Here is a 26313-nt window from a genome sequence, read left to right as displayed (position 1 = left end):
GTAATAGTAAGTACTATACAGATATTATTATTTTTGAGGGACGGAAGTTACTCTAAAAACGGCCAAAAGCTGATTTTTAAGTTAAAAAATGGGCGAAATCTCTGCCGGCTGAAAAAAGAAAGAGGGTGAGTATCATTTCTAATTGAGAGAAAGGGTTGTTGGAAAGAAATTTTATTTTTTGGAAACACTGAACTTGCAAAATTTTCCGGGAGACGACCTCTCCACATGGGGCCGCCGTATTCGATTGCGCATCCGCTAAAAAATCCCTTATTCTGGCCCTGAGAACAAACTCATCCAGTACGAACAGTTCCCTTTGTAAATAATCCGAAAACTTTTATACAAGCAAAAATAAATATCTATGTTCGATTCAATCACCCCTGATATCCTGTATTTATAACGCCAATGGTGCAAAATGCGTGTCGTTTATGTGTGTATCCTGAAAAGTACGAGACTCGATCACAAAATGGATGAAATTGTCCGTACCATCATAGTTAGTAAAATGTAGGATTTCAGTTCAGACCGTATTTATAGGAGAATTTGCAGATGTCGGAGTGGACTGAACACGAAGATACCCTTGGTCTCTTGACAATTTTATTATTGAAGGGGATATGACAAAATGAGCTAATCTGCTAAAATACATAATATTTTCAAATGGAAAATGCCGACAGATGACATTACCATGTGGTGCATTTTCTCAGTTAATATCAGAAATAATTATGAGAAATGCTGCGAAATCAGCTCTTTGAGCTTTTTCAGATGAAATAATAAAAATGCTCGTGCTAAGTCTCCAGAAAAAGAGATGTTTTGTATTTACTACTGTTTGTAAGATAGTCCTGAAAAATGTTAGGTACGCCAAAATTCTACTCCTGATTTTCAGCAGGGACGGACCAGGTCTGAGGTAAAGATTAACGATTTTAAAAGATAATGTGTTTTCAGAGTATGCTAACACGAGACAGTGAACACATTCTCCGTTTTGTTACAGACTTATACCTGCATTCACACGTGCGGCGAGTCTCAGGCTGTCGCGTGTTGCGTCGTAAGTTCATCTCTGGTCCATGTCGTAGTCTCTTTTTTTTGGTTTTGTTTGTTTCTTGTTTGTTTTTTTCAATTAATATTTTTGTTTTCATCGTTACTATTGCATTGCACATCTGTTGGTTTCCTTGTTTGAATGATTCTGTTGTTAGCTGCTTTGATCTCCGTTTGTTTGACGTGTATTGTGTAATTTTCTAATCCTCAAAGTAGGCTGCGGACAGTATTGTGTAATTTTTAATCCTCATTTGAAGGGTGGACATTTCTTCCCGAACGGATGCTGATATTGAAACTGTTGTGAAATCGTTCAACTTCAAGGCGCATGCAAACGATTTTTCTCCTACAGAATTCTCCACGCCAAGCCCAATCATTTTTAGCGCTGAATTATTGGTAGGCAATCGGATTCTCAATTCAAATGGATGTTTCAGTCAGGTTTAAATCATGGGGCCGAGGACCGCGAAAACCCTGGATTTTTCGTAATGTAGTAACTTTAAAAATCAAAATAGTTTGTTTCCCTCTTTTTTTAATAGAGAAATGATGACCGAGGATACGGTGTTCGGAAGGGAATTCTTAAAGGAATTTTAGGAATTTTTGAAAACAATTTTTTCGGAATTTTGAAGAGAATTTTTCACCCCTGAATGCCCCCTTCCCCTCAGTACCTGTCTGCTGAAGTGCTTAAAATTTTCTGAAGCTCTCAAATTCCCTTCAAGCAGAGAAGCGTGAATTCCAAGAAAATTCTGTCTATTGGTTTGCTTTTTGAAAAATGAAACATGAATTGAGATAAGTAACGTCGCAATCGAAGTAACTCACTTGTCGACTAAAGCCACCGATTTGCTGTTCGTAAATAGTGCAAAGTGTACGAAAAAGGGAAGGAAAGAAACTTGAAACCCTTTGTTATAATTGCAGCTGCAGAAGAAATCTGCGCGACTCACAATTAGCATAGGCAAGGCGCGCTGCGCGCCTGCATTTTTATGTGACACCTCCCGCATTGCCGCAAAGTTGATTTAGTTGCGTGACCTAATCTAACCTAACTCGAGTACTCAGAGGCACGTCCTCGCCCTTTTCTGTCAGGTTTGAATCGGATCGGGATCATTAATTGAAGTGAATCAATACCGAAAGTAAACAAACAACTAGATACCGCACTATTCTGCGTTGTAACTGATTTATATTTATAGATTTTCAATCAAGAGCGAGATTTTTACGCTTTTAAGCGTAAATCAACCCAATATTACCCGTTATAGCCGTAGCTGGAGCCCTAGCTTAGCGAAAGCTAATGTGGAAAAAAGCGTATCTCCATCGTAGCGTCTACAAATCTTTGATTATGCTTTTTTATTTTCTTATTCTTTAAAGAGGAGACTAATCAAAACATATTTTTTTACTGAGGTGTGTCCGCGATCACTAAATCAGTGAAGAGTAGCTTTGATTTTCAAACTGTAGGCAGCAGTATTGTCATTTTCAAACAATCCCTGCTATTTCTCATTAATTGTCTTACAAACAAACTAGCGCATTTCAATTATTTAGATCTAGTTTTAGATCGAGGTAAGAACTTGGTTTTTTGGCCGTTCAAATCCCTGGTAAAAGTTGGCGATAGGGGCTGCGTTTCAAAATGCCATAGGAGTTCTTGTAGCCGACTGAAGAAGGCGATAGAAAATCATATAAATGGCTGTAGAAAGTGGGAAAAATCATACGGCCGGGCTACACGAAGCTATAAAAAATTATACAGCCGGGCTATAGTTCCTATCGCCGGGCTTTACACTTTATCGCCTGGCTGTTGCTTTTTCACCATTGGCTATAAAAGGCTATAAGAAATTGTGTAAAAATTCATGTGCTTCGTAAATCCTTAAGTTTGTACGGAATCACCTTAATATTTACAAAACGCAAACATTATATTTTCCTTTACTCCATATTTTTTTTCATCAATTAAAATGAGAATAATCCATATAGAGTGTGCAAACATTTCAAAGTCATGAGTTGAAAAACGCTGACTCCACGAGATTAAATATTAGAGCCTAATAACAAAAAGCGGAGCGGCGACGCACTGGCGCCTACAAACCTAACAGGGATACTTCACGCATGGCGCAACGCGTGAAGTATCCCTGTTAGGTTTGTAGGCGTCAATGCGCGTTTCGTGCTGGCTACCCGCCCGCCGCGCCGCGCCGCAGCGTACCACGGCGCTTGAAGCAACTATTTCACATCAGAGGTATTGCACAGTATCATACGAAATTGAAGGCGCTCCAACATATTAGGAATGGCAGGCATCCCTCAAAAGTACGGAGCTTTCCTCGCAAAATAAATCAAGATACTACGGCCCAAAAAGAGAGCGGTAGTCCAAAAACTCACTAAGTCCTAGCATCCGTAATTAGTAATGTTTAGCATACACTTTATCGCCAGGCTGTTGCTTAGTCGCCATTGGCTACAAAAGGCTATAAGAAATTGTGTTGCCGGCTACAGAAGCTATTGGAAATCTTACAGCCGGCTGTAGGTCTATTGTATTTTAGAACACAGATTCTACTGCCAATTTTTACCAGGGATGAAAATTTATGAAAGATATGCCGCGAAAAAATGCCACTGACCATTTTTACTTTTATTCGTTTTATTTTTTTACAGCATTTTTGTTTTTCTTTGTAGCATTGACGTTTGTAGAAGTAAAATTTTACTTCATTTGGCTCAATTTTACCGTCCTTTTCAGCAAAGAATTTAAATTCAGCCATTATATGACTTTTGCCAATTATCCTTTATTTTGTTGGTTTTGCTGCTTGTTCTAATGCTTGTATCTTCTGTACTTTATTTTTTGCTATTGGTATGACTGCCGTCATTTTCAGTTTTTTGAATACTTGTATCTTCAGTTCCTCCTCCATTTCAAACGGAGACCGAGAATTGCTACAGTTTTTATTTTGGTTTTGTTATCCGGGGCGCGCAGCCTTGCATTGATAACAAACGGGAAAGTGATGGCATTTCATAATAATTCATTCAGCTTATTGAATTTTCTTTCCGAAATTTTTGTTTCTTTCGACATATTTATGCTAGAAGGAACTATGTTGCCAGTAAACCCTTAGCGTATAGCTTCTTCTATAATAAATACTTATGTCCACTTCTGAGTCCTCGCGATCATTGGAACAAAGATTTCGGGATTTTATGACAACACGAATACTGAAAACTCTGATGACAAGATTAAAATTACAGGCAGATAACGATCAGTTTGATTATCCCTGTCTGTTCATGGTCCATCGAAAAAGTCGGAAATTTTGTCCGTTAGGTCAGGGTTTTTTTTTTTCTCTGAAGTTTTATGATATCATAGATATCATAGGGGTAAATAAAGTACAAATATCATTATCAAAATAATATAAGATGATGTCTCTCAGTAGAATGCATGATGTCAGAATTTATTAATTCACCTTTTAAGACTTGTTTTGTTTGATTTTTATTGCAGGCAAATAGACACGTTAACGATCTTTTCGTCGATCTTCAAGATGGTCTCAATCTTATTTCACTACTGGAGGTTCTCACGGGCGAACACCTGGTGAGTTTATCCTTTTGTTTTTGTCATTTGAATTTCTAGTTTATATGTGACCAAAACAATCCCATCAAATCAGTGTGTCTACAGGTTATAAAATCATATGAATCCATACAATGCTATAACATTTTAATCTTGGTCAAATATTTGGATGGAAGTCAAATAACGATGTCATATTTTTGTTTCACCACTCGATTTGTGGGTCGGAATACTCGGTCACATTGGCCTTATGCAAGTATGCGAGAGAGCTAATATTCCGATTCCCTGCAAGCTATTCTTTAAAGAGGACTGAAAGCTCTCTTTATTAGCCTTGCAACCATACTTTTTTCAAAAAAATGGTCCAAAAAAGTCTTATGAAAGTACCTTACTTAGTTTTTTGTAGGATTTTTGTAGAAACCCCGAGAATGTTCACATGTAAAATTGTCCCACCAATTTAAAGAAATGGTAGATGAGTTTTTTTTCTTGCGAGCGAGAAATTCAAATTTCCTTTAACCAATGTGAACTGAAAACGTTAACATCTTGGTTTTGAGTTGTTATCCGTTTTTTTCGTTGCGCGAATCGTGTTCTATGTGAAATTTTGAAGAGATATCACACACCAGAATGCTTTAATTTGCACTTCGTCTAGTGGTGCATTCTGAAATATTTTTTGTTTGCTCATAAGACGAAATAATCCGAGGAACGGACGCTTTAACGCAGATCGAAGAGTCAGCAATGAGCGAGGAGAGGCGTCCACACTCTCCACACGTCGTCGTCTTCTTGAAATAAGAACGCAATTACATTTCGCGATGAGCCTTGTCGTCCATATACCTCAATACTTTCCCGGGCTCATCTCTAAGTGAAGTTACGCCTTTCGTCAGCCAAGCACTGACGTCGAGCGTTCCGAAGACGAAGGTGGCTGCATACGAGGCGGAACGCAACAAGACGGGCGACAAAATGAGGAACGGGTCGGACTCGTTCCGCCTGAGTACCTCACCAACCCCACCTATTAAGACAATAGACAATGCCATAAGGGATCGAGGGCCGCAGGGGGGATCATTCGGGAAAGCCGAAGGGGGAGGGGGGCTAATCAATTACAGTTGCAGCTAGTAAGTTGCAAGCCGCACTCACATTCTGCCGTGCTAAGGAAAAACGCCGTATGAGCCTTCAGGTGTTGCCAAATTTCCTTCGATAAAACACGGATTTCCGGGTAAACTTATGAATATTTTCTTTCCAATTTATCAGATACTTTTGGTCGCAATTTCACCTGAAGTTCCTGAAAATTTCAAGGGAAAATACTCATAACTTTCCTCAAGAATGAACATTTTATCGAAGGAAATTTGGCAACTCTCGAATGTTCATACGGCGTTCTTCCTTAGCACGGCAGCATTGCAACCGATGTCCTGAGCTCGGTAGGCGGAAATGGGCATTAAGATTGGCGCGCCGTGGCGCTCCGGTAGAATGACCTACACAGCGAGGCAGGGTGCCGTGAAAAGTGACAAAATTATAATTAAAGATTGGAAATGCCGACTTCGGTCGGTCAAGGAGCCGAATTTTGTCGGCTCTTTCGCCTGGAGGTGCAACGTCCGTCGATGAGTCCGAACTGCATCACTAGCCAATCAGAAAAGCAAAGCCGGACTTCAGCCAGGGTTGCAACCCTATGAGCTATCAACTATACGAGCGATTCAGAACCCGGTGAGCCAGGACCAAAAGTTTTTCTGACTTTGTTAATTGCTTCAGAGTCATCGCACCATAGGTGAATCTAGGGAGGGGGACGTAGGGGGCGGTTTTTCCGCGTTCGCCCCAAAAAAAGGAGGAAGACAAATGAAAGAAAGAAAGATTGAATAAAGAAGGAACGGAGGAAAGAGGAAGGAAGGCTGCTTGTATGTGGTAATTATTTATGATTGGAACTGGATATTTGATCATTAAAATTTCGAATTTTTTGTGGGGAAAGCCTCTCGGAGACCCCCCTCACGCCACGTTCCCCTTGTTCTAATCGAATATGCATCGCATTGGAGTACCGCAGTAGACCGGATTCATAAAGGGAAAAAAAAACAAATCCATGACGTAGTATCTAAAGGAAGCCCGAAAAAAGTTTCTCGCTTTAAAACCGTGGATCAGGTGCAGAAAAAAATCATCTGCATGTCTTCCCTTCAGTTTTTCCTCTAATTTAGGTATTTGCGCTTTCGGGATGAGTCTCGACACTTTTGGAGTTCGAGGTTTTAGATATTTGCGCTTTTGGGTACTGTCGTTCAAAATTCAAATTCCGCATCTGTAGCACAAGATTAAAAATGTCTCCGTATCCACGGCATCGGAAGACCGGGAGAGCTGTATGTATTGGTGCATCTATAACCAGATCTATTGAGATCAGGTTCGAATCGCTCTCTCATATGTAGATACGCAGCTCACATCTATATCGAGGTCAGGAGGAGAAGATGAGGCAAGTAAATAATCGCACCCTCCAGGCAACGATAGACGACGAAAGGTCCGGAACTTGGCTTTTGCCACGCCTTGCCCGGATCCGCTGCGATTTCCCTTCGCGCGCAGCCGAGCCGGGCAAGACGTGGCAACAGCTCATGTACATGGGCAAAGGATGGAAGAGTTATTTTCAATCCGAATTCCTCGAAAATCCACTGAAACTTCGAAGCCCCTAAGTTCAGAACACAGAGATTTTGAAGGAATCAATGACCCACGCCATTGATCAAAATCCAAAGATCATTCTCTTTTTACTTTTCTTCCTGTTGTTTTCAACATAAAGGGCGGACTGGGTGGATTAAAATTCTGCCTTCAGCTAGACGCCGGATTCAGTAGTTCAATAACATCGGGCACTGGGGGAGGAGGGGGATGCGATTCTGTATGTTCAAGTAATAACACGGCCATCACGAGGGTAAATATTGTCAACCACGCAAACAGTAAATTTGGCATTCCCCCCCTCTCTCTCCCCACCTGGGTCAATGAATGTAGGAGGAAGGAAAATATGAAGAAGATGAAGAAGCAGACGAAGAAGAAGCAGAACTAAAGAGGAAAAAGAAAAGATAGGGTAAAAGAAGAAGGAGCAGCAGATTAGGAAGAGGAAAAAAGAAAAGGAAGAGAAATAAGTAGGAGTCAGAGAAGAAGAACGAAGACGGAGATGAAGAATTAAGAAAAAAAATACGAATGAGAAGAGGAAGCCAAAAAGCACACGAAAATTTTTCAAAATTCTGTATTTAAAGAGATGCGAGAAATTTTGGCGCCCCCCATGCGATTGTGTACATTTTTTCCCTTGCGACACAACGGGTGACAACGGGTCTGAATGATAATAGACTAATTTCGTGGCTGAGTCATTTTCGCGTAATTCGATTTATCCTTGTCCGACACGCTCGGTGGTTCCAGTGTAAACCATTATACATAACCTCAAGTCCTCATTCTATGTTGAATATTTCTGGTACGATAGTTCATTATGAATGCGTCATTAATATATTGGTCGAATTTTTGATAATTATTGGCGATCTTATAAAATCATTCCCTTTCGAAGTATTATTGATAGTCCATTCGTTTTTTTTTTTCGTATTCATCAACGCTAAGTGTATAAACAAATTTTAAAATAAAAGGGGATGATGAACTGAAATCTAAGTACACCTAATTCAAGGAATGCGCTGGTTAAGTTAAACAAATATGCACCGTATTTTTACATACCTCAAAATTAATCAATTTATAATCCGTCTATCACACGAGAACTTTCGCCTGCGAGGAACAACGGGGTTCATTTGACCATCTCGTCCTAAATACCTTAAGATCGGGTTTCTGTTTACATAGGAAAAATCGATCGGTAGTAATGTATCAAATTTTCGCTCCTCTGGCGCAAAAGCGTATCTCGATTTCAGCATGAGCCCTAGAAAGCATGGATTTATATGTGAAACAGGTCTCACGTGGAAATCGAGATATATTCTTACGTCAGAGGGGCGACGAAATGACGTAGTTACTAAATCAGTCTGGTCAGAAATGCTGTGTGAAGTCAACTCTTGATAATTCGAAATTCAAGGGACCGGAGAAAACGCGTACTCATGAAAGTCTCGAAGTAGTGAGCAAGAGACATACATGGATAGAGCCAAGAGGTAGTGAATGAACATGAAACTTTTGGCCTACTTGTGCACTTATTTTCTAAAAATCGAATCAGTATTGAAAAAAGTATAGAAAACCCCGATGAAAAACTGAAATTCGTCTCCTAAGTATTACGTTATTCAAATTAAAAATGAATAGAGCCAAAATGTCAAAATAGCGTCCGTGAAAGATTTAATATTCACAATTTTCCAGGAAAGGTCTACCAGACCTCCCACGCACGTGCCAACACAGGTTCTATGTCTTCTGGCACCCACAAACACAGAGGTTTAGAACAGCGTTTGCGAACAAGAAATAATTTCACAAAAAAGCAACTTTTCTTTACCCACTTGCATGGTTTTTTATTACGTTCGGAAAAGGAAGCCGTGTGTGCTTTGTGAACGATCTTGTAAGATACCCGTTCCTCGTTTTTAAAGAAATAATATGTCGGGTAAAACTTGGCAGCATCGCAATGCAATTAAGCCCCTCAAGCTCTCACCTCTTCGTTTTTCCTCCGTTGACCTTAGCAGTTCCTGCGCCTCCCCACCGGCGGCACCTCGCCGCGCGCCGCGCCGCCCGGTAGTATCCATTCATGAGTTGAGACGTTGAAAGCCTCCGTGAATGGGACATCATGAACTGCAATTGAAAGGTTATCCGTCCCCAAGTCGTTAATTGTTATCTGGTCGATGCAAATCACTTATCAACGGGACACCGTGCAAGCGGACCGGGGGCGTGGGCGATTTCGGCCTTGTTTCCTTCCGATCGGATCTCGACGTCCCCCGACGTTGTCGTTGTCGTCGTCGTCCCCGTCACGCAACGTCAGGCCCAAGGCGCCCCTCACAAGTGCCCATTAATCTAACTGATTCTTGCAAGCGCACACGGCACACATGCACGTGTCATCACTAGACACAATTCTTAATGGACCACTAGACAAGGCACGAATTTAAGGATTCTGATACATGTACCATAACACGTAGAACACGACGTAGTTCTACGTTAGCGTAGAACACGATTCTTGCATTGAAAATTACCAAAATAATTTACTATCTCAGATATTAACGTGTTTATTTTACATTGGTTACGAGAAACTTTTAGTGTGCGATATGACTCACGTAGACCATTAAGTTTTCATGAGCGGGAGGTTTGAATTCACGTGTCAAGAAACATTGAATATATTGGTTAGGAGTTAATTTCGGTAATTTTCGTCGCGCAAATCGTGCTCTACGTGAAATTTTGGTCCGAAAATATATATCAGAATGCTTAACTTCGTACTTTGTCCAGTGGTCCATCCTAGCACAGGACGATATAAGGTTTTGAGAAGTCTTCAAAAACCTGGAAAAGACAGGGAACTTTTTCGAACCTGGAGGAGTCAGGGGATTTCGCTGTGGGACTTCGGAATTTTTTTTGTAGCCACAAAATGTAATCATCGTCTTTCTGTAAATTATGAGCAGTCATCGTCTACCGCACTCTGCTCTTTCGACGAAATATGAATAGCACGAATTCTGATTTTTTGTTAATTTCAAGTGACTCCGCGCCAAAAAAAAAAAAAAAAATTGGGACAAAAATTTTCATAAGAAATTATGCTAAAAGAAAGAACCTGACACTGAAGAACCCTGCAGAGTCATGGAAAAGTCAGTGAACTTTTTTTCACTTTCCATTTTTTTCACCATGTAAGAACGGAAAAAAAAGTTTGTGAAAGATCTGTCCCGTAAGAACCATTTCTGCTCCCCCCCTCCCCCTCGGAGATCAAATTTGAAAACACATTGTATTTGCACCATGGCGGCAAATTTTGCAATTTTTTTAAATGTAGGTATAACAGAAAATCGGATTTAGAAAAGAAATTACAAATGATAGAAGGCGACAAAATCTCTTATTTCCTGAGAGTATAGTCAATTCTAATTCTGTCGTCTTGCGGTGGTACAAGAGACAGCTCCTTTAATTAGTCGAGTTAAGAGAGAAACCAAACACGCAATTCGGCTTGTAGCGGCGCGGCGCAGAGAGCATTGATGACGAGGACTTGAGATGAAAAGGAGAAACCCTTGGCGCAGCGGTCGGCATGTAACACATATTAGCGCCTACAAGTCCGCATGAATACTTCACGTATTGCGTCACAAACAGTGCACTCAGAATGAGCAGCGGTCGGCGTGAAACGCATAGCGCCTACAAGTCTGTAGGAATACTTCACGCATTGCGCCAAACTCAGTGTGGTCAGCGCGGCGCGGCGCGGCGGGAAACGCATGGCGCCTACAAGACTGTAGGAATACTTCACGCATTGCGCCAAACACAGTGCGGTCAGCGCGGCGCGGCGGCGGAAGTTAAAATTATTAAACCACTTTTATGTTTGTTCTTTCATAAGTTTTTCGTTCATTCCTTATAAATGGAAGGCCTTGTCCACGCAGAGATAGGTTTACGGAACTTAACTTTCGCGCAAAGTTCCGTGAAATTTTGCTAGTAGTGTTGACAGGGCTTTCGCAAAAAATGTATCCAATACCAGTAGGTAAACGCGTTTTATGCATTCCTCTCCCTCCGCCACGTTCACTTGATGGTTTTTATTGATGTTTCAAAACGAATGAGAAAGGGGCGGCAAAATACTGGTGGCCCATGGGCGGAAAGTAGGTAAATCCGGCCCTGAGATGTACCCTCCGAAAAGGTATATTTACAAAATTGGCTCGTGGGCGTAAAAAGTGACCCTCCATAGAGAGAATGTCGGGAAACAGCAGCTTGGTCAAAAATATCGGTTCAGTGCCTGCTGAATTGCCCCCGGCGGGTCTTTCTTGCTCGTTTCCGTTGTAGCATAAAGGTTATAGGTTCATATCCGTAAAATTATTTCCTGTAATTATGTAAGTCCAGAAGAATAAGAGTTAATAGGTTTGAGACATGGGATTCAATTCTAATAGTAAAAGGAAGAAAGTTCCCACGTTTATAACAGGTCTCTTGTCCTCAGGTCAAATAAATCAGTCCCTTTCTTGATATTCATTAAATATGATATCGCCTCGTTTTTAACTTCGCTAAGGCTTAAGCGTGTAAGAGGAAGATTTCTGATGGCTAAAAAATCTCTGAAATAAGTATTCTTGACTTAATCCGTTGAGATTCTTGCATTTGTAACTTATCCGTTCAATGAGGTACGTATTATTCCCTTCATTGACATCTTATACTTTTTCGTTTGTTACAGCCCCGAGAACGTGGTCAGATGCGGTTTCACATGCTACAAAATGTTCAGATGGCGCTTGATTTTCTACGATTTAAAAAGGTAAGCTCATCATGTGTCTCTCATTTCCAAGTTTTGTCGAGCCAAAGCTTTTTATGAACTCCTCAAACAGCGTTGCAACTCAACTAGCCGCATCAATTTTTCTCTAAAAATTTTACGCGGAACATTATTTCTCCGCCGGTATGGACAATGGACATGTGCAAATAGTGTCGGAAGAGAGGTTGCCCAAACAAGGCTTGGATTGGGTACCTATCGGGGGCTACTTTTCGGTCGAAGAGAACCACTTTTTGGTATACCATAAATTTTAGGGGAGCAACCTTCTCACCGAGGGGCAGGAAGGACGAGGGGTCAGCCCGATTTCTTGTTTTCAAACGGCAACCCCTCCTCTCTTGAGATACCTCATTTGATAGAAGATAAGAAAAATAGGTTAGTTGCGCTTTAGTTACAGGACCATGTTTAGATGGTTTACGCATCTGTACAGTGCAAGCTCGGACTACACCTCCCTCCCCCTCCTCTCGCAGAGAGTCTTACGTATTTTATGAACGGCCTATTTATGCTTCAGTGGATATAGTTTACTTGTTTATGTTCACTTATCTCGGGCCCATGGCTTGGTTGATATCGGGGACTACTTTTAAGGCGCCGAATGGCGAGTAGAGCACTCCTCGAGAGCCGACTTTGTCGATATGTGGGCGAAATCGAGAATGATCAACAAAAGGATAAATGAAAGCATCACATGAGTTAATAAATTGATGCGCACGGTGCGTGGCATTAATCAAACGATTCAATTTAACCGGTGGCTGAGCAGGGGCAGGGTAGGACGGTAGGAAGGCTGAAGGAGCCCTCGTCTCGACGCCGTGCATAATCGACCACTAAGTTGTACTTACAAAGTGAGTACGGTCCCCCAAGGTCGCTGGCACTTCCACACAATGTGCAAGATGCAGGTATGCTGTGCCATTTCGTTACCCACCTTGTTCGAGCCTCGTTGAAACTTGAGGCTATCAGCTTAGGACCGTTTTTCTCCCAGCCAACAGTGTTTTCTACTGTACCTTGGGAGTGTCGTGGGTGTAATCAGGGGGGTCCAGGGGGTCTTGCTCCCCAAATATTGAAAACAAGTTACGTTCGTATTAGGGAAGCGCTCAGCTGTTTTCCTCGTGGGTGCGTTTTCAAGTTCCCCGAAGAAGATGGGGTCTTTTGAGATGTGTTGGCTCTCCGTCATCTGAGCTGGTGCGCCATTTGATTTTGAACGCATTGCCACGAGTATACCAAAATTATAGAGGCAGGTTGAAATCAAGAAGTGCCTCCTATTAATAAATTGAGCGCTTATATTCTGTCTGGTGGAAAAAATCCTCGTCAACGATAACCCCTTGTTGCAGTTCTCAATGCAACAATTCGACAGTAGGTATTTTGAGCTGAAAATACTTAGAACAACGTGATTTATGTTCAGAAATCAATGGAAAATATGGAAGCCTCAAAATGCGTCCAAGTATAGTCAAAATTTGAACAAAGTTCTGAGGATCTCCCAAACCCCTCAATGATAGGGGGCCAGGCCCTTTCCAACAAAATAATCTAGCTCTACGCTTATGGGCTGAGTATGGTCATTTGCGTACCGCTTTTCCATTGGTTGAGAAAAATAGGCTAACCTGCTTCTCTAACGGCAGTAAGATTTGGAAGAAGACTGCGACGGAAAGGAGTTAATAAAATATCTGATAAAGAATGCAACTAATTATCTAAGGAAAGTAATTTTTTATTTTATGTCCTAATAACATGATAATTCGAATAAAGCCATAGCTTGAGCCAGGGAGAAAGGGTAGGTAGCGATACATTCGGAGTACATTTTCGTGAAAGGGTTGGCATAAACTTCTTAAAGTCGACCATTCGATCTCCAGGAGCGTTTACTTACGCCCTTAATGGCTTCATGATAGCTTGAAACCCTTAGTCTTAGACCGATATGTAAGTGGCACAACTCTCCTGCACCGAAAAAGTACAGGTAGTCATAACTCTCCCAATACACCAGTGTCCCTTCTCCCTACTGGTGCCCCCCCCCCCCCCCTTTGGGTGTTCTCTTTTTTCAATCGCCGGCCAACAGATTAATTTTTTGATTTTCTGATAATGCATACATTTAATTTTATGTTTAAATTCTCTCTTTAGATAAAACTGGTGAATATTCGCGCTGAAGACATCGTCGATGGAAACCCAAAATTAACCCTCGGCCTCATCTGGACGATTATCCTCCACTTCCAGGTACAGTGCTCTTTGAATTTTCTTCTTTATTTTAAATGCTTTTTCATCCGATTTGATTTTTGATTCGTAATTCGCTTACACCCGTAAACCTCAGGCATAGCCCAGCCTTTTAAGGTACGCAGTACGCACCGGTGTTAGACACCCGAAACAATTTATTGCATGAAGGGAAAAGCAATCTGCTGAGACCCCCTCGGGAAACTAAAAGATACTCCACCAAGAGAGCTCTGCGGGACTTATCATCGTTCAAGGAGGTTTGGGGGGATCTACTTAGCTCCAAAAAAGGGGGAAGGGGGAAGGTCTCCCTCGGAAAATGTTTGAAAATTGAGGTGTTTCAAGAGCAATAGTGAGCTGCTCTCACTGAAAAAACGATCGAATTGCACAATTTCAAGAATGATAGCTATGTCTCGCACTTACCTACTTATATTAGCAAAATTCCTCACATTTCTGTGGAGGGGTCAAGTAAAGTTCTTGGAGGCAGCCCTCTCCAGTCCCCCTATTTCGGCCCATGGCTAGAAGTAGGGAAGGGGTGCTTTTTAGGGGGTAATGTCGCGTGTCTCGAGAATGGCTATCATCTCACGTAAATTTAAATTCTCTACTTTCTTTATCTGCTCTTTATTTTTTTGCCGAGCTTATCCTGGGGGAAATTATGCGCATTGTAATTCTTAACAGAAATTTTAGTATGAAAGGTACGTCCCAACGTAACTGAAAGTTGAACAAGAAAATACCTCCCAAAACCCATTGTTGCGATTTTTTTCGAGGTCAATCTGTACTTTTCTTTGACAAAATAACTCGTCTCCATCGATGCCCACCCTCATGTAAACATTACATCACCGAGAGCTGAAAGTCTTTCTCATCCAATAACCAAAAATTTTGCATAAGGTGAATTTCTCTTTCGCTGTGTACATGTAAAATATGATTACTCGGGGGATAGAAATCAGGGCACTTGATATTGGAAGGAGCGGCTAAAGGTACACGCTTCCCAAATACAAATAGTATTAATGTATTTTAACGTTTGTGCATCCACAAAAACGGCCGGTTAGGAATCGATAAAAAATTACGTTTCCTCTTCATCGGGTCGCAATAGGCTCGATCAAGAGGGCGGAAGGGAATTGGGAATACTGAAAGCTTATCTTGCTCTCACCACATCCCAAAATCAATAGTTAAAAAGTAACTTGATAGCGATATTATCCTCTCACGTGAAGAAACTCGCCAGAACTTGGTAAAGAAAAAATACATTGTACACCTTTCTTTTTTATGGAAAAAAGGAGGAAATTTCCACCGTTTTAAAGTGTGCTAGTGCTGATTTATGACAGCATTTAAGTGGCCACTCGACACGCTTTTGTCTTAAATTGTGGGGTCTCCCCATAATAGGACCATTCTTGATGACCTCACAACCGAAAATGTGTCCTACAGACTTACTTATAACGACCCTGAGATAAGTTCGAGTGTCCCTCAAAATTAGGATATTTTAGCAAAAATATCGTCAGATGAGGGTAGGTTAGGTTGAAATAGGTCCGTCTATATAAAGGTTTTTCAACTACAAAATTTTCTCATATTTATGGACGGTCCCATAGTGCGGTCGAGTTTGAAGGAATATTGTGGGTATTTATAACGATTTTCTACGATTGTTGGTTATTCGTGCTCCACACATTTTTTCTACTTTGAACTTGGTGGGAAGATTTGCCGCTGTCCGTGATAAGTGAGGAAATATTCATGTTCAGACGAACCACGGTAGGGGTCAGTTTCTTTTTTTAGGTTCGAACGTTTTGTGGGCGCAACGACTAATGGTGATCAATGTCAAGTGTCCCGTGGGAAATCGCAGAAAAAATAGGTCTCCTTTTCTCTCTGTTTTCACCCCTCGGGACCCGTGATCAAACATGGGAGGAGATTCATTCACTGTTCCGTCTTCGAAATTCCAAGTATCAAAGTGATTATTGACGGCGCAGTCGTTATTCCCTCGTCTTAAGAATAAGTAAACACAAATCGTGACGTCTGAGAAAGAAACATGGGACTTTTCGAATCAGTTTTTCAGTCCGTAGTGAAGTTTTTTTTTTTTTTTTTGTTAATAAGTGTTCACTGGGAAGATGCTACGGGGACGTCCTGTCAACAGGGCGTTGACGAAGAGATGTTGCGGTGTCAGTTGCCCGATAACCTCAGGGAGGATAGGCATATGTGGCGTTTGGGTGTCGCAGAACGCCAGAGTGCGTTGCAGGAGCGACTTTACATACATACAAGTGTCCACTTTTCACTGAATCGGACCAATAATATACAGAAACTATTGATGGAGACTGACTGAGAGTCACAGCAAAGAATTCCTTTTTATTAGCAAAATCAGTTGGGCCACACTCCAAGAGCATTTAAATTTTTCACCGTCCTAATGCCTCGTTTCTAGACCTTAATTGTTGGGTACCGATTGACCCGTTAATGAGTAATCTCTGTTGTAAGGAGGACGAACGTGCTTTATTGAAACAAGCACTTAGCAGCACGATTTAAGTCTTCCTTCATCATCTCATACCCTCTTCTTTCCATTTTCATTCTCATATACACCTATTCCTATCCTCATGCTCATCTAACTATGTTGATTTGTTTGGTCGCTTGCCGGACCATTGCCAATAAATTGCGATTCTCATGGCACCATGCACAGCAATGGCACAAGGTAAGACTACCGTCTACTTCAGTCTTGTAAGTGTTTTTTTTACGTGTCTGTTACGTCGGGCGTCCGTTAGTTACCGGCGATTCTTGCAAGTTGGCAACAATGCTTTTCCTCCGTGCAACTCCATTATAAAAAGTTGATCCTTCGCCTAGAATAGATCACTCTACAGACGTTTTAATAGGCGAAGCCCTGTTGTGCCAACACTTAAGAATCGCCACTGCAGTCACAATCAGTCGTTCAAAGTCTCGAGTGCTTGAGACATCGTTTGTTGATCCATACGATGCAATGTTGCTCCTAACGATCACTCAGCCCACGAACTTCCCTAGAGATTCCGTTAAATTTGACTCATCACACTCCCTCTATCAGGTTGGACAACATTTCTGATAGGACAACCAGCTTATTTTTTAGAGACGCTTTCCAATTAGACAGAGTATAAATATTCTGAAACTGAACCAGAGATGAGAAGTTCTTTATATGTATCATCTAAATTCCTCTTAATAAACCTACGTTTAAGAAGAAGAAGAGAGAGAAAAAAAATCTGCAATGATCTGTTTGACTTTTCCCGGATTGCACCACTTCCGAAACGACAGATTCGATTAAAACCGGAGGTTTATTTTTTAAAGTTCCTCTCGTGAATTTTTTCAATGAAATCGGAATCGAGACTGACTGAAGCGAAATCGTAAATCAGTGATCACTTCCCCAAAATTTTGTGCGAATCTAACATCCTAAAATGACTAATTGACACCTGGAGGATTATTTTTACAAAAATGTGTCCGTCAGGTAAGCAGGTAGGTAGTCGGTAGTCTCACGTTGATCGAGAGCTTTGACAGCAGCGCACTCTTTGAACGATCTGAGAACTGGATGCAGTGGATCTCTGAGTGGTAGTTGTGCTTCTCGCTAGAGTTCTCTGTCTGTATCTTTGCCGATTTTATCGTTCATTGAAATACATGAAGAGTGAGCCAGTAGTACTCTACTCTTCCACTCATTCATTAATTTATTCACTCATTTGCCCTATCGCTTCATTCATAAATATATTTTTTTTCCGCTGCCGGTCCGACAGTAATTAATTCATTATTTTCTCACCGTCAAGGTGACCAGATCAGCAGTATAATATGTGGGAGTGGTCTATGTATGTATTCACCATGCACTTGTTCGTACGTGTTTAGCGCACCTACATTTCATTTATCACTTACCTTATCATTATTTACTTCCTCCCATTAATATAAACCTTAAATCTGTGCTAAATGATTGCCGCAGCCTCATTTAGCTGTAACCTATCTGCGGAAAGGGAATACACCTTCAGGGAGATCATTTTTTGAAACTTTTTGAAAACACTTAATCTACGTTTTTCCACTAATAAGAACTTCTGTCTCAAAACTTCAGGACTAATGTTTCCCTCCATTTTTCAAATTTAAGAGTCAAAATTGCGCCAAAATTCCCAGATGTTCTTCCTTCATGCTTTTGCAAAAAGTTCAGGAAAATTTTCTGCTGAAAGAAGGTCCCCTTTCACAGGTTCAGTCACACATTCTCTTCTTTTCAGCAGTTGCCATTGGGTTTGCTGCTCATAAAAGATACAGCCAATCAAATAGCCATTTTAATCAGTAAAATTGCCTGAAAATCTCGTCAGGGGCACAAAAAGTCAAATCAAGCCTTGAAGGGTGTAATCTGCGTAGTTTATAGAACGATTTTTCAAAATTACCGCGTCTGTGGGCAGTTTTTCTTACCATCTAGCAGTCAGGTTTGCCTAAAGAGAGACTCAAGAAAACTCAACCTGACGAAACAAATAATAAAAAAATAAGATGAACAGATGTATAATTCGAGAAAACTGGGCTTTTTTAGAAAAACCGACCCCTTCTTCAGTGATATCCAGTAAAAAATAAGTTAAAATGTAAAATAGGAATTAATAACCTGACCTTGCATATCCTAACGCTTAGGTATTTTCATTAAAACAGTCAAAGCGGCTCACAGATACCAATAGCTACGGCAGTTATCAGTACAGAAACCCAGAATCATGCTCAATCCTCAGTCATTCCTCTCACTTCGCAGCGAAGCAAGTTCGCCTTCAACTTGGAGTATAGTGTAAACGAGTACACGAGAGTTAGTTTAGTTGCCTACCTCTCGCGGAGTAACTTAACGCTAGCGTAGAGGCACGTTGACCATGGTAGGCTCGCACAGATGAGCCTTCCTCTTGCATGCCTACGTTAAGGCGTTCCCTGATTCTTGAAGCTGGTGTTTTACATAATCCATTGTTTACCAATTTTAAGAGAGCTGTGCCCCGTTTGCCAGGGCCCTATTTAAGGAGGCTCGTAATTAAAGTTAAAGACTTGTTGTTTAATGAAGCTGCTTTTATGTAATAGCGTGGAAGATAGTTTATTTTCAAGTCGACTGGATCACTGATTCTTGGACCCCAATCTTAACTTTGGTCTCCCTCGTGGGTATCATACATATATAATAAGCCTTGTTATGAACGAGTAATCACATTTTACCGCGAGTTCTCAGTTTCGAGTTCTCCAGTGAGGTATGCAGACTATTTTTTTAAATCCTCTGAGGAAAAGGGAAAAATCGCCGAGAGATACCGTACGAGTATTAGAGAAACAGTTTTAAGAAGTTAAAACGTCTGCGATTTGCTTAAAAAAGCAATAAGTAATTTTAAGTGTGAAGGATTTTGTCCTTTGAAGGATCACGATTGTGTGTTGCTGAAAAGTTAATCGTTATTCAAATTGAAACATTTTAAGGATTATTCGGAAAAATAAGAAAGAAACTGGGTTTTGATGATTGCCCAATTAATGAACGCAATATGATACGCACCGTATACAGGAATACAGAATATGTAGCATATATTTTATATAATGTTTAGAGCAGTCTCTCAATCTCTTTTCTTCTTATTCTATTTCAAAATTTATAAAAGTATATCGTAAAATTTTTGGTGGTACACTACACGAAAGGTTTCTTTTGATGAGCGGCTGTCTTTTGACGAGCAATCTTTAGTTCTGAAAATGTAGCAGAAAAAGGGTCATTTCGTGTATTGTAGATTTTGAAGAGTTTTACAGTATAAAACGTAGAAATAGTTGTTTTATCCCGTACTCTTAAAATTTAAATACATTGGGAATCTCTGAGTGTTACATAAGTTGTCTGCAAAACTGGTGATAGAACAATACATTTCCGGTTATAATACATTTCTGTTCGTGTGGCCTTAAATCCCACCATGGTTTTTTTTTACATTTAGTCATTTTTTCGTATTAATGCAACTTTGATGAAGTATCAGAATCATCAGAGAAATAAACCAAGAAAATTAGAAGGCCGAACTTGTCCATGAGTCTATACTGATGATGTATTTTGCCCAGAAGGTTACCCCTGAATTTCAGAGCTTCGGATTCTTTAGTTGACGTCCCTCGTGTTATTTTACGTAGTCAGTGATTATCGGTTTGTACTAAAACCTTGCGTCAGCTTCATTTTATTGTTTTTTCTTGGTTTTTGTCCACGTTTTGTTTGTTTTCCTTGGTCGCCAAGTTGTTTAGCCTTTTACGGAGGCGGTCGCATTCGAGAAGAATTTCCGTCGAATCTGGTCTGGCTCTATTTTGAAATATGTGTCTCCGAACGATGCATATTTATTCGAGACACTATCAGGGTGGCTGTCACCACCTCGGAGCCTTAATGCTTAGGACCTCCGCTTGAACCTATCTTAATCTCGTGCACCATCTACCTAGTCCTGGCGCCGGAAGAATTTAATTTGCAAAATTTGTCCCTGAAGCTCTCATGAATATTATCCATATGTTTTTATCGCATATTCCAAATTTTCATCTTGCGAATAAAATATTCTTGAGCAAGAACTCTTTAAAATCTGAAAGAAAATTTCACTGTCACCCTTAGTTCATACAGGGTGTTCCGAGAGTGAACGGCCAGGCGCAGAATTGTGCTCAATCGGTCAAAATAATATTTTTTTCCCCTCTGGTGGAACTTAAGCCGTCCAAATTTTTCTAAGTAGTCTTCGCTTTTTTTCAAATTTTGCGACGGTTTTGGATCAAAACTCATGAAAAGTATCTTTCTTCCACAATTGTAGCTCTGAATTCATCTGATCTTTGAAATATTTGACTCAAAAGTTGAAGGAGGTTTCAGGGAGTGCAAGAGGGAGGGGGCGGGCAAGTTTTCTTCTTTCAAAGAATCCAAGATCCTCTGAAATCCCCTTTCAACCAATGAAATGACGATATCTTTGAGGTCATGGATGGCATTCAGCGCTAAAAAGTTGTGCGGGCAGATAAATGGCCTCAAAATCGGGTAAATGAGGAATTTTTCAAAAGTTTGGAAGCCGTAGCTCCGATTGGGAATAATTTTAGAAAAAAAAACTTTTGAGGTATAAAATCTTATTTCGACCCATAATACTCGCTCGTGTGATCTGGTCGTTCCATTGGTGATTCACACGGTGGAACGGAGGTGGGGAATTCGGGTTTTCCTCCGTTTGAATGCATGCAAAACAATCGATTCTTAGTATGGTAGCATGCCTCACCCTAAAATCGATATTTCAAATGGCTTCAAATGAAGGAAACAGCGTTGCCAACTTGCAAAATCGCGACTGGGCCGCTCGACCCTGGGGCACCCTGTAAATGTCCCATCGAGTGCGAGTTATAATAACGCCGCAATTAACGCGCATTTATCGGTCGGAAGACAACTTCATTTGCCAGACCTTTTCCCGAGATCCTTGCCGGGTGCCCTGATACCCTCCAATCTCCTCCTCCGCCCGTCCCGTCCCGACGCCGCCTCGGCGTGGAAGTTCGTCAAGTTTACGGCGGCTTTTGAAGCGACTGAAAGCACTTAGCCGTCGCGGCGCGGCAAAGTAGTTTAAGGCCGCTCCCGAGTGTGGGCTCCCGGGCACCCACGCGCATCCCAATCGCGCAGCCGGCGAAATGACGTCACGCTCGCGTTTCGGCCTACCGTGCAAATCTAGCCACACCACGTTGCCGTCGAAATCAGTTGAACATTTTTTCTTCACGGAAAAAAAAATTGCTGATTCAACAATTCAATTGCTAAAAACAGTGAGTGCAATGTTTCAACGCGGATTTTACAACAAAAAAATGCTACTTTAACCACCCTTGTGGTTAATTTAGTTTACAGTGTGGTAAAAGTAGCATTTTTTGTTGTAAAATCTGCGTTGAAACAATGCACTCACTGTTTTTAGCAATTGAATTGTTGAATCAGCAATTTTTTTTCCCGCGTTCGTTCAAAAATTTTAAGTTACATTTGAATCGGGACGTGCGAAAACCGCTACGTCCATTTTTCCAATCTTTAGTTTTTTTGAGTTCCTAATACCTAAAAATTGTCGATAAAACCATAAAAGCGATGGTCGGACTCGTTTTTGGATTGAAGAACCTTGATGTCGAGTTCTAACGCTGTTTCGTGGTTGCAACCAACTCTGGAAAGTCTTATGAACTCAAAAAAACTTAAGACTGGAAAAATGGACGTCAACAGTTTTCGCACGTCCTGATTAACTTGTGAATGAATCCGAGGTACACCTTGCTGTAGGTTTGTGGATATGGAATAATCCCCCAGTCCAGAAAGACGGCTGGGGGGCCTCCCTCGGAAATTTTTTGAATTTTAATTCTATTTGGACGCATTTTGAGGCATCCGTGGACCAAATTTCCCATCGATTTCTGCACAGAAATTACACTGGTTGGTATTTACAGCATTAAATACTTTCGAAATTGTTGGATTCAACAGGTCCGAAAACTTCCGAAATTTTAACTCCGTTTGGACGAAGTTTGAGGCTCTCGCGACGGAAATTTTAGAAAATACCAACTGAATGAGCCATTAATGTTTTTTATTTAAAACTCTACATTCAAAGAGATAACAGTTGGGGGAAGGAGCCCCCCCCCCCCCCTTCTGAGTTGTGGCCACGACTGCGGTGTTCGATCAGTCCGAATGAGGGTAAGAGTGACCCTCAAAACTGATCGAAACCATTAATTAACTTGTGCCGGCAACTTTTTGTGGAAATATTGTGTTCAAAATACGTGATACTTTTGAATGGGTGGTATTTTTGTCATTGTGGTGCGTTGCAATCGCTCCAGGCTCTCAGAATCAAATGAGTAGATTAAGAGGAAACAGAGAGGTCACGATGCCTTTTACAGCTCTCCGGTCGGCGAGCCGAGGAATTTCAAGTCATCGATGACCCCCAATTGGACGTATTTGTGCTGAAAGGAACTATGTTGCACACAAACCCTGTGCACATAGTTCTTTTTAGCATAAATACGTCCAATTGACGACCATTTTACTCGCGTAGTAAACGGATACAGTGTCAGGCTGTACGAAAGTTGGTGTTGAGTTGTAACCGAAGACTCCATCAATGATCAAAGTGCAAAACCACGTACATCTACCTTGTGGTATTCCAAAATTTCCCCGTCTTTTTCTTTTTTTTTTTTTTTTTTTTTTTTTTTTTTTTTTTAGGAGAGGCATGCCAATTTTAAAGCTTGAAAATCCTACGGAATATTTCGCCAAGAGAGAGGAAAAATCAAGGAAGTTTTAAAGAGAAGAGTCCTGTGTGACGCCGGGTCACTTTTTCGATACACGATCGATTGTTTTCGATACACGGGTACCCGGCCATCCGATGTAAAGAAGAAGATAGGAATTACCACATATTCCACACCGCCATTTTGGATCGAACATGTACCCATCGAAAAAGTAACTGAAGCTCGGCGCACACCGGGCTCGGAACTCGTCGAGCAGAACATGGCGCCAGCTCTCCTATTTATATACTCTATGTACTCTGTGTCTTCGGAAGATTGTTGTACTGGGTCTATGAAACATATGTTGTGTGAGGTTGTGACGCGATTTTCCGTCGGGCGGATGTGAAACCACGATGTGAACTTGGACGCGGCGGCTGCGCCCAAGTCCGCGGAGGACCAGAGCGACGAGCTGGCGGCCGAGCGAGGCAGCGCGCGGTTGAAGTGCGGGCTGTGGATTGCGGAGTGCGTAGGCGAATTCTTTCGCCCGCCCCGCACCAATCACCATACCGGTGGCGTCCGAGTAGCCGCGTTTTCCAAATTTGGACAACTGCAGCGCAATTCTGAAACAGAATCAGCCCGATTCTTATGTCATGCCATCGTCGCGTCGTCGTCGTCGGCCCGCCTAACCCCACCTTTCCTTTGATGCTCCACGCCCGGACCCAAGTCAAATCCTATCAAAATTCGTCAATACTAACAACATTGGTTGCTAGAAAGGCTGTTGTTGACGGATGTCGGTTCAGTTTGACAAATTAGAGCCATCTACTCGTTTCAAGTAATGGAAAAATCCCTCGGGGAAATATCCTCGTTTTTCTATGTAGCGTTCTAATCAAAGACAAGAGACCCTCCACTAGTATCTTGGCCATGATGGAAGCTTTTACTTTCGGGACTTCAGCATGCTACTGTTGACTTACCTACTTGGTTGATGTTCAACAACGTGTTTGCAGACAAGTCGAAAATTGCCGAAGTTCGGGAAACTTGTTTGGCTCATGACGTCATCCGAGGCCCATCATCCACCATGTAGGTAGGTCAACAGCCGAAATTAGGGTGATGACTGTTGCTCCCTTATAATTGTCCATAAGGAATTGTTGAATCCCCGAAAGTAAAAGTTTCCACCTGTCGCCAAAAAGCCAGTGGGGGGTCTCTTGTCCCTGATTATGACTTGGCAACAAAATTTTTTACCAGGGAACGTTTGCGCGGGTTCCGTTGAAAATTTTAAGGAATTTGCTTCGTACCATGCAGAAAATTTGCTGAAATTTGAACAAACATCCGCACAACTGTTTTCGTGTAATAATTAAACTGCCCAATTAAATTTGACAAAAGCTGATGTAGCTTGGTTCCTTTTCTGGTTACCGCGGTCCATTTTATTTCATTCAAGTATTTGGCTTCAAAACAGCGTAGGTTTATGACGTCACCACCAATTCACATTCTCAGGTGAGACATAAAATTGTTTACGTTTTTAGCATGACGGCTCTGCGGAGTTGCGTAGCGAGTAGCTACGTCATGGCTCAGCAACGCGGCGCCGGCGCGTGGCGGGCGTAGGAATGGGTTCGGCCGGCGCGGTGGGGCGGTGGGGCGCTTCCCTGCCTCTTTGTTTTTCTCGGGATCTTGCAACTAGGGAGGAGTCACTCGGCGATTGTTTCAGATCGAAATTTCCTAATAAAGTCATTGAAGTGACTCCCGGTGGATACAGTTTTCTATTTTGAGTACCCACTCGTTCGGGCCTGACTTGTAAATTAGGAGGTTACATATCGTCAGCGAGCTGCGTAGAAATGAACCAGGCTGCATAATGAGGCTCGAAAAACCGAAATGAAAGCCGTCGCAGTTATGCATGCAAATCTTCATGCTTGCGTATTTCAGATTACCGTTTCGCGATGTAGTCTTTAAATTTTTTAACGACCTATCTTAAGAATTAAAGGTCATTTGGGGATCGTGGCTCATCACCATTTTTTGCGAAGCTGAAACAAAAACTCATTAGTAAATCACATTACATAGTTTGAGAGGGTTCCAGCACTGTTCATTGTAAACCAAGAAGTAGGTGTTCCTACCTTGTATACAGTATTTACATTTTACTCTTTGGTGTTCGATCTAGAGAGTGAAACTTCGATTTTTCAGAAAGAATCCATCTAATGGTTTTTGAAACACTTCGATCGCACCCAAACCAGAGGATTAAAACCATTTGACGAAATTAAGGTAATCGAAATTAGCTTTGACATTGTCGTGAATGGGTCAGTTGCGCTGGTCACAGATTCAAATTTTGATGCTTTATTTTTGCAGATAAACTCAAAATAATAAGATCCGTTCAAACAGCAACTTTCTACGTTGAATAATAATCGAGATATCGCGCCTCAAAAAACGCGATTTATGACGTCATCCACCGCGGTAGTACATACCATGTTATGCACTACCGCGGTGGAAACTACTTTTGGTACTTTTGGTGGTGCTACTTTTCAAAGAACGATATCTCGGTTAATATTCAACGTAGAAAGTTGCTGTTTGGACGGACCTTATTAATTTTAGCTAATCTACAAGAATCAATGATCAAATCACGATTCTGTTACCAGCGCAATTGGCCCATTGCCACCATGCCTCCACTCTATCAGTATATTCGCCTTATTTTCAACACTGATATGTTTTTATTTTCAATTCTCTAAGGCTAGGTCTTTGAACAAAAAATGATGCCCACTTAAGCCGACGGCGCTTCTATAAATCGTTCTTTATGATTGAGGAACGACTTTGACGACATTTCGGTTATATCACCGGATGCATAATTCATCGACAACCTAAAAGGGAAAAACTACTTTAAAGACTGAAAACAGCCGGGCAGGCGCACATCAAACAAGTTGCAAGCATTTACGTAGCTTTAGGCTCGGAATTTTTATCCTATACCTCCCTCCTCTCGAAAACTTTTGACGAAATGGTAGTATGTAAGGCTATTGTTTGATTCTTATGGATCATACATGAAATGGTTATTAAAGTTCTTCTGCAATTTCATGAGGTTAAGCTTGACGACTCCTGACTGATGGTATGACGTCTGATATGCCCATGAGCATTCGAATGTCGCAAATACATTACTTATCCTCATAGGAGTAATTTACTCCAATTATGCAACAAGAAATAGCGA

General features: G+C 41.3%; 1 protein-coding gene across 35 annotated transcripts in view; it reads left to right on the top strand.

Annotated features, from left to right (window-relative positions):
• The window catches only part of shot (dystonin-like protein short stop), a 236492-nt gene that overhangs the window by 77893 nt on the left and 132286 nt on the right, over positions 1 to 26313 (top strand). For 27 of the 35 annotated variants that reach the window (XM_072297427.1, XM_072297425.1, XM_072297456.1 and 24 more), the window contains 4 exons: positions 983 to 1036; positions 4460 to 4549; positions 11769 to 11846; positions 13953 to 14045. In XM_072297427.1, coding sequence (XP_072153528.1) covers positions 983 to 1036; positions 4460 to 4549; positions 11769 to 11846; positions 13953 to 14045 — 315 coding nt within the window. The remainder of the gene's footprint in view (positions 1 to 982; positions 1037 to 4459; positions 4550 to 11768; positions 11847 to 13952; positions 14046 to 26313) is intronic. The other 8 variants (XM_072297436.1, XM_072297455.1, XM_072297454.1 and 5 more) reach the window with 1 other exon arrangement.

Source organism: Bemisia tabaci, chromosome 2 (assembly GCF_918797505.1).
Source record: "Bemisia tabaci chromosome 2, PGI_BMITA_v3".
NCBI classification, from domain to species: domain Eukaryota; kingdom Metazoa; phylum Arthropoda; class Insecta; order Hemiptera; family Aleyrodidae; genus Bemisia; species Bemisia tabaci.
Note: the sequence above shows the minus strand (reverse complement) of the source record. Positions and strands in the feature narration are given on the sequence as shown.